Source organism: Stegostoma tigrinum, chromosome 20 (assembly GCF_030684315.1).
Source record: "Stegostoma tigrinum isolate sSteTig4 chromosome 20, sSteTig4.hap1, whole genome shotgun sequence".
Taxonomy (NCBI): Eukaryota; Metazoa; Chordata; class Chondrichthyes; order Orectolobiformes; family Stegostomatidae; genus Stegostoma; species Stegostoma tigrinum.
In genome coordinates this window covers 39,426,562-39,439,121 of record NC_081373.1, presented here as the reverse complement: position 1 = coordinate 39,439,121, position 12,560 = coordinate 39,426,562, and the positions used below count along the sequence as shown (strand labels likewise).

Below are 12,560 nucleotides of genomic sequence, written 5' to 3'. Positions count from 1 at the left end.
GCCTGTGAGAAATGGAAGGAGCACTTGTGAGTAAAAAATGCAGCAGCTCCACAAGAACAACAGATTTTCTAAGAAGTGTTCAGCATTTGGGATATAGAGCCATTTCGATATTCAGCAGACGCAGAAAAGTATTCTGTGAAGGATGAAGCTGATGCAGGTTCCAGGGATCTTAACATTTTCTCCTAGTGAAGTTCAGGACCCAAATGAGGTGGAAACTGCTTTCAGTTTGTCAACTCATCCATAATATTTTTTTCTTCTGGTTAGGCATTTCAGGAAGATGAACAGTTACCTGCCTGTCATTCAGGATGGTCACTAACAGAGCTACAGGAAAATGATTGGCACAGCTTGTGAAAGCAGCAATGGATTATTTTTCATCTTAATTAATTCCTTTCCAGTTAAGTCTAGAAAATGATTCAAACCGAGAACACAGCAAGAATTCAAGGTTCAAATACCTTCAAGGTCAAGCAGTGAGACTGATTAATTATCATCTGTCCCAAAATGTTTGACTTGACCGTTGGTGGAATTTGAATTCCTTTCACTTCACTTTTGATAATAAAAAAGCTGCACAATTAGTGAGCCCTACAGACAAAATCTCAGCCTTGATTAGGTTCAGTTTTGCTTAAAAGCCAGCTGAAAATGAAAGGCATTTCAGCTGAATTTTAACCCCACCAACACCCTTGTTTTCAATGCTGTTTTGTACAAAAGTAAGGAAATCATTCCATTATCTCAAAAGTTCCACGAACTTCACAATATTGCCAATTTTAAAATGAAGATACCACTCACCACATGACAACTCGCTTTCCTTCAGAGTTTTGAATGGCCTTTCCTGCAGAGCACTTGGGTAGACACACACCGTTTCATCTGCTATTCGAACTGAAGAGTTTCTAGCCCACTGTAAGAGCCATCTAAGGTTACAGTCACACATTAGAGATTCAGTGCTAAAGTGCCTGCAAAACAAATAAATTCACAAATGAGAATGTATCCTACACATACACCACTCTGAAGTCAATATCTGTTACATTAACATTGTGACTATACTGCTTTGGTTATTCTTGAGTTTCAGCTTCTGTTTGTTGGAAACAATGAAGATGTTGCATTACAGCTTTGAGCAATGATGATTTGCATTTCACTCATATACATATTTTCATAAATCATAAGTAACACTGTGTCATTCAAATCAATGAATAAAATCATTATTACACGGATCACATATCTAGCAGACTCAAATATTGATATTTTACTGGAACTTAGCTGCAAAAAACCTAACTAAAATACAAAGCAGCTCAGTGGTGTTACCTATACAGAGTTAATATGAGCAGTCAGGTTTTTTTTGCATTTAACGGTGTTTCCAAAGCTGAAGTTGATTTGGAGAAAAGCGGAACTGGTAATGATATACATTAAAGTAATACTACCACAACCCTGCACAAAATAAATAAAGTAAAATAACTCTACACAGTATGGTAATCTATTATCCATAATAAGATTCGATTCCTGTCTAAGAGATCTGAAAATGAAAGTAAAATCAATAGATAAAATCAATGAAAAAATTAAAATGCACTATGATCCCCAGTGTTTCAATGATGAAAAATTATTTTTTGAAGTATTGATAGGTGCAACAACCAAATAGTCACCAGCAAAGTTCCATAATCAGCTTAAAAAAACAAATGCCATTGCCCCTTGTACTTTATTAAAAGCCACATGCAGCACTGTAACCTCTCCAGACATCTATTGTTTGGAAATTGTTTTGTCAAGAATTTTGTTTCATACAATGCAACACTTATATTTTGAGTTGGTTATCGATGCTCCAGGCAAGTCCTGAACAGCACTGATAAAGAGAAATGCTAGACTAATGGGCTTTTTGGAATTAGTTTAGTAATTGTTCCTAAGCAATGTTCAAGCAGAAGTGTTATTTATAAAATACAGATGAATGACTTTCAAGAAATAAAATAATTTAATTTTTAAATCAGTTGTGCTGAAGGCATATTGAATGAAATAGTTATCAAAGTTTGCTCCTCCTGCAGAAAGACACTTAGTTTTGCCTAGCTTGCTACAAAAAAACATTTTAAAATAGATTGCATCAGTGAACAAGACGTATTTTCACCCAGTAGGATACAATACCAATGGCATTTTTCCTCATTAATACTTAATTTCCAAGATGTCCAAGATCTTCAGCAAAGATTGAATCCATTAAGTGCTGCATGATCTTAGTTTCGCAAATGAAAACAAAATTCCTATCTTTCCAGAGCAATCGAATGGAAGCCGCACCGCAGTAAATTCACAAAACCTGTAAGGACTTCCACTTTCTTCTTACAAGAACAGTGACGTGTGTCAGGAGTCCCCATAACATTAAAGAAGGTTACTGCGTCTTTGGAAGTTTGAAGCATCCAGTGAGAAGGCAGATATCACATCTTCATTGGTGGGGACTCAACCTGGGGAATCAGGTTGGTATTGTATTCTAGGACCCCTACATTTCTGAGGTTACTCATTTTTTAAAAAAAGCATTAATGCAAGCCCATCATATGGGATCAAGCCCAACTATTTCTAAAACAGAGGCAATGTGGGAGAATTGGAGGATGGGGCAGAACTTGGCCCTTAATCCTGACTGAAATTGTAGCTGATCTTTTAGCAGATTCCATATACTTGACTTTGCCTCAAATCTCAAAGCTTTGGATAATAATCATATATCCATCTCAGTTTCTGCATTTTGAAGAAACTTTTAGCACGCTTCTCATGTGGAGTATTTCCGAGTTTCACCTTTAAACGTCTGGCTCCCATTTTTACACAATGCCCCATTGACACCAACAATACAATCAGTAGATACAGTTTCTCTCTATCCACCCTATGTGATTCCCTGAATACATTAAAAGCTTTGATCATCAAATTACCCTTTAACCTTCTAAATTCTAAGGTATACAACCCAAGTTCATATAAACTGTCACTGTAATTCAACCTTCAGAATCTAGCTATCATTCTGGACAAACGGAGTGGCCACTTCAGTAAGGACAATAAAGCCTTCCTAAAGGGGAGCACCCAGCACAGCTCACAACGCTCCACAGAAGCTTTACCCACAACTTCGGACAGCAGAAACATAGCATCTACCTCCATGCATCCAATAGTGTTTTGGCTATTTTCTGTATCTGTTCATGACATGTTAATCATCCATGCATGTGGAATCTCAATTATGTTTGGACAACCACTGTTTCTGACTGAAAACGCTCTGTCCAAGACATTTCCCTTCCAAGTGGATAATCTCACATTTGCTTAATAGTGTTTGGCTTTAGCTTTATTTCTTCATTTTTGTACTTAATACTAAGAATTACTGTAATGTTAAACTTTTAACTTTGTTCTTTCTTGCTACCTTGTCCTTTGATTCTGTACCTAGGTACCTGTACCTACAATGGCTCCTTGCGTGGTGATATGATACATTTTCACTGTATTCCTTTACTTTTGTACTTGAGTACGTGACAATAAAAATCCAAATCTTTAAAATCTAAATATGGAAATACACTTGCCAAAGTTTTGCCCATTGACATAATCTATCAAAATCTCTTTGTAATCGTATGCTTCCTTCCACTCTGCTTGCAAATGTCATCTATATTTGTTTAATGAGCTGCTCCTGAATACTGCACTTAAAGGCCACACCTGGCAATTTTCCAGGGCATGCAGGCAGGTGCCTGATTCCATATTTCAAATCAGATAAACTGCATTGGGCCCTGTAGTCTCTCACAAGGAGTGACATTGCTGAATAATTGGCAAGACCGCAGTGTTATTTCTACACCAAGAAATTTCTAGCTCATGATTTCTATACATTACATTATAGTAGTAAAAAAAGCTTCTCGGTCCAGTTCTAAACTAAATGTTTTCATTTCTTGTCAGTTGCCCAGGTATTCTTCAAAGATGAAATTTTGCAGATTTAATAACGTATCTAACTGTGATCAATTTCTATTAATAAACAGACTGCCTTTAATAAGCACGTGCAATAGTTCAGTTTGCAGAAGGAGCTAGCACTGTCAGCACCACACATTCATACTGTTACCGATCGCTTATGCTAGTCCCTCCGAGACCAATTTTTTAAAAGCCTTCTGTCAGAATAAAAGAGCGTAATTGAACAATGTATGATTAAGGTCAGCAGATCATAGTATCCTCACATACAATCAAACTAAGTGAGTGCCTCTGCATTATGCATCATGTGCAAACCATATGCATCCAGTGTCAATTTATATTTCGCTAAAAAGCTTGCAAGATTTATACTTTAAGGCACCATTCGAAAATCAGAGTTTGGGAGACAGTTCTATACACTGGTTATCCTATGGTTTGCATCAAACAGTGATATCACCCCTAAATGAGATCAGTTAAGTTAATTCAAAGCCATAATGGTCAAAATATCTCAGCTATTCACTGCTCTGACTGAGCTAATAAATTGATATTTCTGACTTGATAACTCAACACTGATCGAGTTCTGACAAAACATCATTGATCTGTAATGTTCACTGTTTCTCTCTAACCACAATTGCTGGCATATCCTCAGCATCTCAGTATTTTCAGCATTGTCAGTTATTTATTCCAGATCCTTTCCTGTTTTCACCGTTGTGAAAATGCTCCTGTCAACTGTACCTTTCTTTTTGTATTTCACATGAATTATCATTTTTCATTTTACATATGCATTAATTTCTTTAAGACAACCAAAAACATTTATTCAGTGTGTTCTGAATGCTTACAATCTCTAATAATTTGTCCAGTCAGAGAAGAAGACATGGATAGAATGCAAGGAAAAACAAACAAGGAACATTCATGGTATTTGTGAATGTCAATCTTTCCCATCAGCTGGGTACCTCAGTCAATGATCCATGGAATACTACAATTTTAATAAGTACAATTTTGGATCATTAATGGTAGAGACTTGCAGGATACAGCACATTTTTGGTTGTGACCTTAAGTGACATTCTGGGGTCAAAAGCTGCCATGGAGCTTGACAGATGCCTGACAGCTGAGTGGTGCCTTTTTTCTCTGATGGTTGAGGCCTAATTAGCTGTTCACTGGAGACTACCTTCTGTGGCAATGAAAAAAACACTTAGATTTTCCTTTTGTTTCCTTCCTGCTTTTTCATCAACTCCCTGTATGTAATGGGGCTTGCCAGGGCATTGGGCAAGAGGTGGGTGTGGGGTGAGGCAGGAGGGTGGGAAAGAAAGATAGCAGAAGTTGTGGTAGGGTGTGGGGAACGGGGAACAGTGGGGGGAGGCGTGGGCAGGACTGCAGAAGGCTGGAGGGCATTGTAGGAAAAGGAGATGGGAGAGTCTGGACAGTGATGGGATGTGACAGCAGGGAAGATGTTGGCGGGTAAAGGAAGCAAAGGTTATGGTTATGGGGGCAGAAGGAAGGGATTAGGTGGAACGTTCAAATTCTTTCACCCCTTCATCACTGAAAATACCAGACCTGTACCCTCAAATTTTTCACCCCACAGTCATACAAAGTCTAAGCCATTAAAATGTAAAGAATTACAAGACACGGAGAGAGGCAGAGTGAGAGCGAGACAAAGAGAGAGAGAGACAGGTGCCTATCAATGCAACATATAAATGTGGGCTGATATTGTTTTGCAAACTGAAGCCCTACCTTTGAATCAGAGAATGAGGGGTGAACCCCCATCGGTTCTCAGAGGGTGGCCTGGCAGGAACAAGGATTTTGCTACAATTGAGATCCCCTGGCATCAGTGGTCTCGCCCAACAAGAGCTTCATACTCATTCACTGTTCAGGATCATGGAATGGCCCAAGCCAGAGTCGGGTTGAGACATGAGAGTCATGGTAGTGTGTAGTGTTGGAAGCAATGGCAAAAGGTATGGCTTTCAGTGACAGTGACAATCTCCCTGCCTGATGCCATGTCCCTCCATTGGGCACAGAACACTGATAGCAAAGGACTGTCTGGAAGGCCACACAGAGTAAATAAAATTCAGAAGATCAAAAGTCTCTGATACAAGGTGGAAACATATTTCCTCAGTCTTTCTGATTTTTGCAATGTTGACATGCTGTTGTCTGTCAGGAGAAGACAATTCTTCAGTTTGATGGTTGGTCAGGTGGACATTTTAGTTTCACGGATCAGCACCCTCACACTAGTTTCAAATATGCAGATCTTTCATTGTTCTTTTATTAGCCCACCTAAAAACAGTACCCAGGTATTAACGCTGCATGGCAATAATATTCTGTAACTGAGGACTGAATCTTCTGAAATGTGGACTTGATCAATGTAAATTGACTAATCAATATCATTTAACTAAAAACAAAAATTACTCAATAAACATGGGCAATGCAAAAAAATCAAGCTGGGCCAATCAAACAGAATTGATCTCTACTAATTCACATTATAAAGATATACTCACAAAACTTTTAATGAGCCAAGTTCAACAAACAGTCCAAGAGGAAGAGTTGAAAAGATGTTGCCTGACAAATTCCTACAAAAAAAAAGCATCAATTATTCACCAGCACTGGTACACATGGCACATTGGTGGCGCTGGAGAGAGTCAGGGGAATAAGGGAGGAGGGCAAGGTCAAGGCAGGGGAATTGAGCAGGGATGGCACCAAGTTTGTGTAACAAAGGGGAAGTTCAGTTCTTTGAGCCGTTTACTTCTGGAAGGCAGGTGGGATTAGTTCAAACGTAGACACCATTCAATTTAAGATGGCTCTCAAAGTTTGTATCCACCAATGAATTCATTTGTACCTTAAGTTAAGTTTCCTTCTCATTCTAGATTATTAAACTGATTATAAATCAATGAAAATGTTAAAATCAATACAGTCGGTACATAATTGGAAAAAACCATGACAGTCATTTGTTTAATTTTTGGATACTCTAAATACCATAGCTGACATCCTACGGAAAACCTATTGTTTACTTATCACAAAAGATCAATGCTTTTAATATTACATAAATAGGTATAATACACAAAAAAGTGTACACATACAGGAATTACAGCCTGTTAATAATCCACTGGAATCAGTCAGTTACACAATGTGAACAATACACTTTCCAGGGCACTGGGATCATGACATGCAATTATCTCACAGGCAATTAAAGTGATGAAGGTATTTCACTCCTCTGTACAGCTGCCAGTCCAGTTCAGGGAAAATGCAATGTTCAGTGACCACCCCCTCAATGAGGTGTAGCCAAAGTAAATTATACTCCTGCCTGAGGTGGAGGCAGAAGTGCTCCTTGAAGACCCTTCATGAAATATGGACCCTGACGAAGGCCCTCATCCACCGCTGTCAAGTTTTGCTCCGACAATCTCTACTCATCTCTAAGTCATGCTGCAGCCTAACAGGAACTGCATGAGTGGGTCCAGCTGTTCTGCGGAGTGGCCTTTCAAATCCATAGCAGTTCAAACGGTCCTTCCCGAACAAATGTTCGAATATAGCTGTTTAAAAAAGGGGTTTAATCCAATCTGAAAGGTTGCAAACAGCAGATTGGCCACACCATCAGCATTTGCTACTAATTGATGCCACAATCTGCCCAATCTGCATGCTTCCAGTGGCTTTGCTCTTCCTGACAGTGTTTAGGACAGGCTACACTATGCCTTTTTTTACCCCCCCTCATTTCTGGAACCAAATTCTGTGGCCATTCGCTTTAAATTTGTAGTGATAGTATCACATCTATGAACCCTTCATTGTCACCACCAAGCCATCAAGGACATACACAGCAACCATGTACTTACCACTTTAAGTATTTTTTTTGCAGAATACAGTCATTTCCAAGTCATTACAATGACCTAATCTCATATTAAAAGTTTCAGCCGAAGAAAACTTGCAACCATTCCCAATTCTGTGCCATTCCCTTTAGTTTTATGAGCAAAAGTGCTTAAAACTAAACTTGAACTTAAATTCTCAGCAGACTGAGAACATCGATTCAAAAAAAATGAGAATCTTCATTACATGACTAAAGGCAATTAAAAGCTACGTACTTACAGCTTAGACAAACTGGTGAGGCCTGTAAATATCTCAGGACGCAGACATCCTATCCTGTTGTTTGAGAGATCTCTGCAAACAGAATACAAAATAAATTATTTGTGAAATTAGGCTGTGGGCTGAAACAAGGTAGTGTTAGCACAAAATAAGTGATGCGGAACTAAGCGTTATAAATCAGGAAGCTCCAGAGACAACATTCTTGGTCCAAACCCTCCCAAGTTAGATTTCAGACAGTTCATATGGAAGGTACAATAACTTGATTCTCTGTCCCTGGCTAGAAATGTCTGCCTGGTAACATATCCCTCATCATTTTTCAGCAGTCGGTATAGAGTTCACGCTCTCATTGATCAACACCAGGGAAAGCTGCGTCCATCCTGACTGCAAGCAGCTGGAACTAACACATCATCAATCTGTTGATCAGGAAGCAGGAGATGTTTGTATGGCATGAGGCTGAATGGTCAGTTCCTGCCGTGAAGGGTACCAAAATCAAACAGTAACAAAGAAAGTAGACAGGAACTAAGAGGAGAGGAGGACTAGGAAGTGTAAACATGAGAAAATATACAGAATGATTTACAAAAATGGAACAAACTTTGGACCAACTCAGATTGCAATTAATGTTGTGCTGATACATCACAGCACAAAAGCATTCGCACTAAACTGCAGGGACTGTCTCCGTCATATAATAAGTAAGGAGTTACTTACATTGACCCAGATCATCAGATCTCTGGATAGTCAGATATCAACTATACCTCGAAAGACATAGGTCAGGATCTTTCAAAAATCACAAGGTGCCGACTCTATTCACATTGCACGTGATGAACAATTACTCTACATTCAGTGCCTTCTGAAAGTGTGTTCAAATGTGAACTGAAGTCAGAGCCTTTGAACAATTCAAACTAACTTACCATGATAATGACCCAAGAAACGTCACAAGTTTTAAACTCAGTTCCAACAGCAGGATAACATTACAATTGATCATCAAATTCCCATTGGAATACCGTCCCAAATCCAAGACTATTCCTTCAATTCCCCTTTGACTCCCCACTATGCCCAAGAACTGACCACAACCCAAACAAAAGTCTCCCTCCACAAACACCAATACTTCCCTGAGAACCACTGGTTTGAACACACTCCTGTCCCACTAACTCTACCTCTTAACCAACTCAATTTCCCACTCAAAACTATGAGTCAGCCTCACCACCAAACTCGCTGTTTAACCTGGCCTGATTACCTCCTGACCTGCCAACCCCATCAGACTAACCTTAACTCCAATCCCCACAGTCATTACCAACCACGTCACCAATCACCCAACTCTCCACTCGATATATCCAGACTAACCAACTCATTCCTATTTCCCCGATATCCATACTGCCCTTTAAGACATGACATTCTGCCTGACCCAACCCAAAGTATTACCAAATACATTCTGCTTTTTCAACCACTTACGTGCAACCCTATCATCTAACATCAAATGTATCTGGCTGAGCAGAAATTAGCAACAGAAACGTCAGCCTGAGCTGAAAGCAATGTCAGAGAAACTGACAGACCAGAAAAAGAAAAAAGGGAGATGCACAGTGCACACTTCAAGGAGTGAGAAATCACTCATGAGACAAATCAGTTCAAATATAAAATGCCTAGCAGTGATGCTCCACTAAAAGAACTGAAGCAGGACATATAGTAAGCCAAACAACTACTGAAGCAGCAAATGGAAGAGTCCCAGGCTTTGATAAAAACAAACAAAAACAACTTTAAAGAGTCTAAACAATGATTAGAGCAGGTTACAAAGGAGAAAATATACAGAGCTTTGAAATCTGAAGAAGAACATAGCTTCAAAACCAACTTCATGATCTTAAGGAACAAAATCAGCAATTGCCAGGAACATTTGAATTACTCCCATTATGAAGACACACAGGCTCACTCACTAAACTTAAGTAGTTAGGAGGGGAATATTGCACATCTACCTTACCTTTGAGAGCATTTACATTTAAGGATTCCATCTACTGTATGTATACAATGTTGCATTAGAAAGGAAGTGAATCTACAGACAATGTAAAAATAGGTAGAAAGACAGGTTGCAAGAGGGATCTTCTTCTGGTCTGTCAGATTCTCTGACATTGCTTTCAGCTCAGGCTGACGTTTCTGTTGCTAATTTCTGCTCAGCCAGATACATTTGATGTTAGATGATAGGGTTGCATGTGAGTGGTTGAAAAAGCAGAATGTATTTGGTAATACTTTGGGTTGGGTCAGGCAGAATGTCATGTCTTAATGGGCAGTGTGGATATCGAGGAAATAAGAATGAGTTGGGCCATGGGATGAGTTGGTTAGTCTGGATATATCGAGTGGAGAGTTGGGCGATCGATGGCGTGGTTGGTCATGACTGTGGGGATTGGAGTTAGGGTTAATCTGATAGGGTTGGCAGGTCAGGAGGTAATCAGGCCAGGTTAAGCAGCGAGTTTGGTTGGTGGAGAGGCTGACTCATAGTTTTGAGTGGGAAATTGAGTTGGTTAAGAAGTTTACTGAGTAATACTGATAGGTGAAGTCAGTGGGCAAGAGGTTGGCAAATGGAATATAAACTTTGGAAAATACAAAGTTGTCCTTTTGGAGGGGAGAATAAAAGAACAGAATATTTTTTAAATGGAGAAAAATTGGAGAAAGTTGAAACACGAAAGGGACTTGGGGGTACTTGAGCATGAAACACAGAAAGCTAAACACAGATGCATCATATAATCAGGAAGGCTAATGGAATGTTTATTATTAAGGCTTTATTAATCCATTAAGGCCCCCTTTTATTTCAACAAGATTAGAGTATAAAAGAGCAGGGAAATCTTACTGTAACTATACAAAGTGCTGGTGTGACCACATCTGGAATACAGTCAGCAGGTTTAATCCCCTCATTTAAGAAGATATTATTTCACTGAAGGCAGTTCAGAGAAGGTTCGTAAGGAGGATTTGTCGTATGGAGGGATTTAAGCACAGTTTAAACACGTTGAGACTCACTGGAGATTAGATGAGCTGGAGGTGAGCTGATTGAAATAAACAGGATTCTCAAGTGACTTTATAGGGTAAATGCCAAGAGGATGTTTCCTCTCATGCGTGAGTCAAAGACCACAGGGCATGATCTCAGAATAAAGGGGCACCAATTTAAGACTGAGATGAGGAGGAATTTCTTTTCTGAGGATCGAGCGTCTTTGGGACTCCTTGCCACAGGCAGCTATGGGGGCAGACTGCTTGTGTATATTTAAAGCTGAGAGACAGACAGATTCTTCATCAGTAGAGGGATCAAAGGATAATGGGGAAAGGACAGGAAAGTGAGTGAGTGTGCGAGGGATGTCTGCTCAGCCATGATCTTACTGAATGGTGAAGCAGGCTGGAGGGGCTGAACTTGTCAGATACCATTGTGATCAGTACTGAGGCCTTAATAATTTATGTGTATTAATAATTTGGACGGCGGACAGAGTATGTTGTCATCAAAGGTGCTGACAACAATGCATGAAAGCAAGCTGTTAGGAGAATATAAAATACTGGATGTTGGCCAGGATGGTGGTAACAGGAACCAGGTCCGTTACTGTGTCAAAAGCTGCCTCCCGTTGCTGAAGTTCAGACTTTCATAGGAGATCTCCTAAAAAAAGGGAGATCTTTTTTTGTCCAGGTAAAGCCAATGGGAGCAGATATCTGCGAGAAGGTAATTTCAGACAGCTCAGGTAACCACCACTGCGGCTACCGGTTACCTTGAGGGACAGAGTTTGTGACAAAGCCTTCCACCACACCACATGGAGATAAGATATCACGGGAGACCCAGAGGCAGCACCCAGGAGGAACAGCAGGGAGGTTCTGGCAACAGCAAATCGTATTGTCATTCAGATGGACCCCTCTCTGGTTAGCATCATCTCCTTCCACCTCCTCCTCTTCCTCCAGTGAGCTGTTCCATTCCATCTTCAAAGTACACGTCTATCTGGAATTTTTTTTTAAAAGCAGAGAATTCAGAACACAACAACGAGCAAGACCTTCACAGGGAGATATTTTAGGTCAGTTATCGCCAGGCTTATCCAGGCCACAGACCTGTGCCCTCTGAACCTATGATGCCCACCAGCTGTCGATCGGATTTTCCAGCCTTGGTAGAGATGATGTCTGTCAGCTGACTGACGGTAATGGCACATCCAGTTATCTTCACTTCTGCCTGTACATCCTGTACTCAGGGCAATGTGACATTGTCCTCCAGGCTGCTCTTCACTTTCTTCTGGTCTGCTCAAGTCCAGCACAATGCCTATCTGGGGCAGACTGCTGCTCTTCATTTCTCCAGCGGTTCTGATTTCCGAGTGTGTGGCACTCATTTCCACCTGCCTCTTTGGTGTGGACTCATGAGCTCACCTACTGCTCTGATGTCCTTGCAATGTCAGAAGGATGATCACAACCTGGACTGGCAAAGTTATCAATACTAACTAAAAAAAAAGAGTTAACTCTGTTTTCTTCTCACAGATGCTGCCAGACCTGCTGAGTTTCCCCAGCAATTTCTATTTTTGTTTTAGATTTCCAGCACTCAACAGTTCTTTGTATTAAATTAATATTGGCCACTCACTAACGGTCCACTGCAAATTTATCCTCAGATGGATAAA

At 40.0% G+C, this 12,560-nt stretch overlaps 1 protein-coding gene across 1 annotated transcript in view; it reads right to left on the bottom strand.

Moving 5' to 3' along the window:
* Positions 1-12,560, bottom strand: part of LOC125461780 (adhesion G protein-coupled receptor A3) — a 470,817-nt gene that overhangs the window by 280,184 nt on the left and 178,073 nt on the right. Inside the window, exons 4-6 of the mRNA XM_048550975.2 lie at positions 7,948-8,019; positions 6,372-6,443; positions 784-947 (exon numbers count right to left, since the gene is read on the bottom strand). Of these exons, the coding sequence (XP_048406932.1) occupies positions 784-947; positions 6,372-6,443; positions 7,948-8,019 (308 nt within the window). The remainder of the gene's footprint in view (positions 1-783; positions 948-6,371; positions 6,444-7,947; positions 8,020-12,560) is intronic.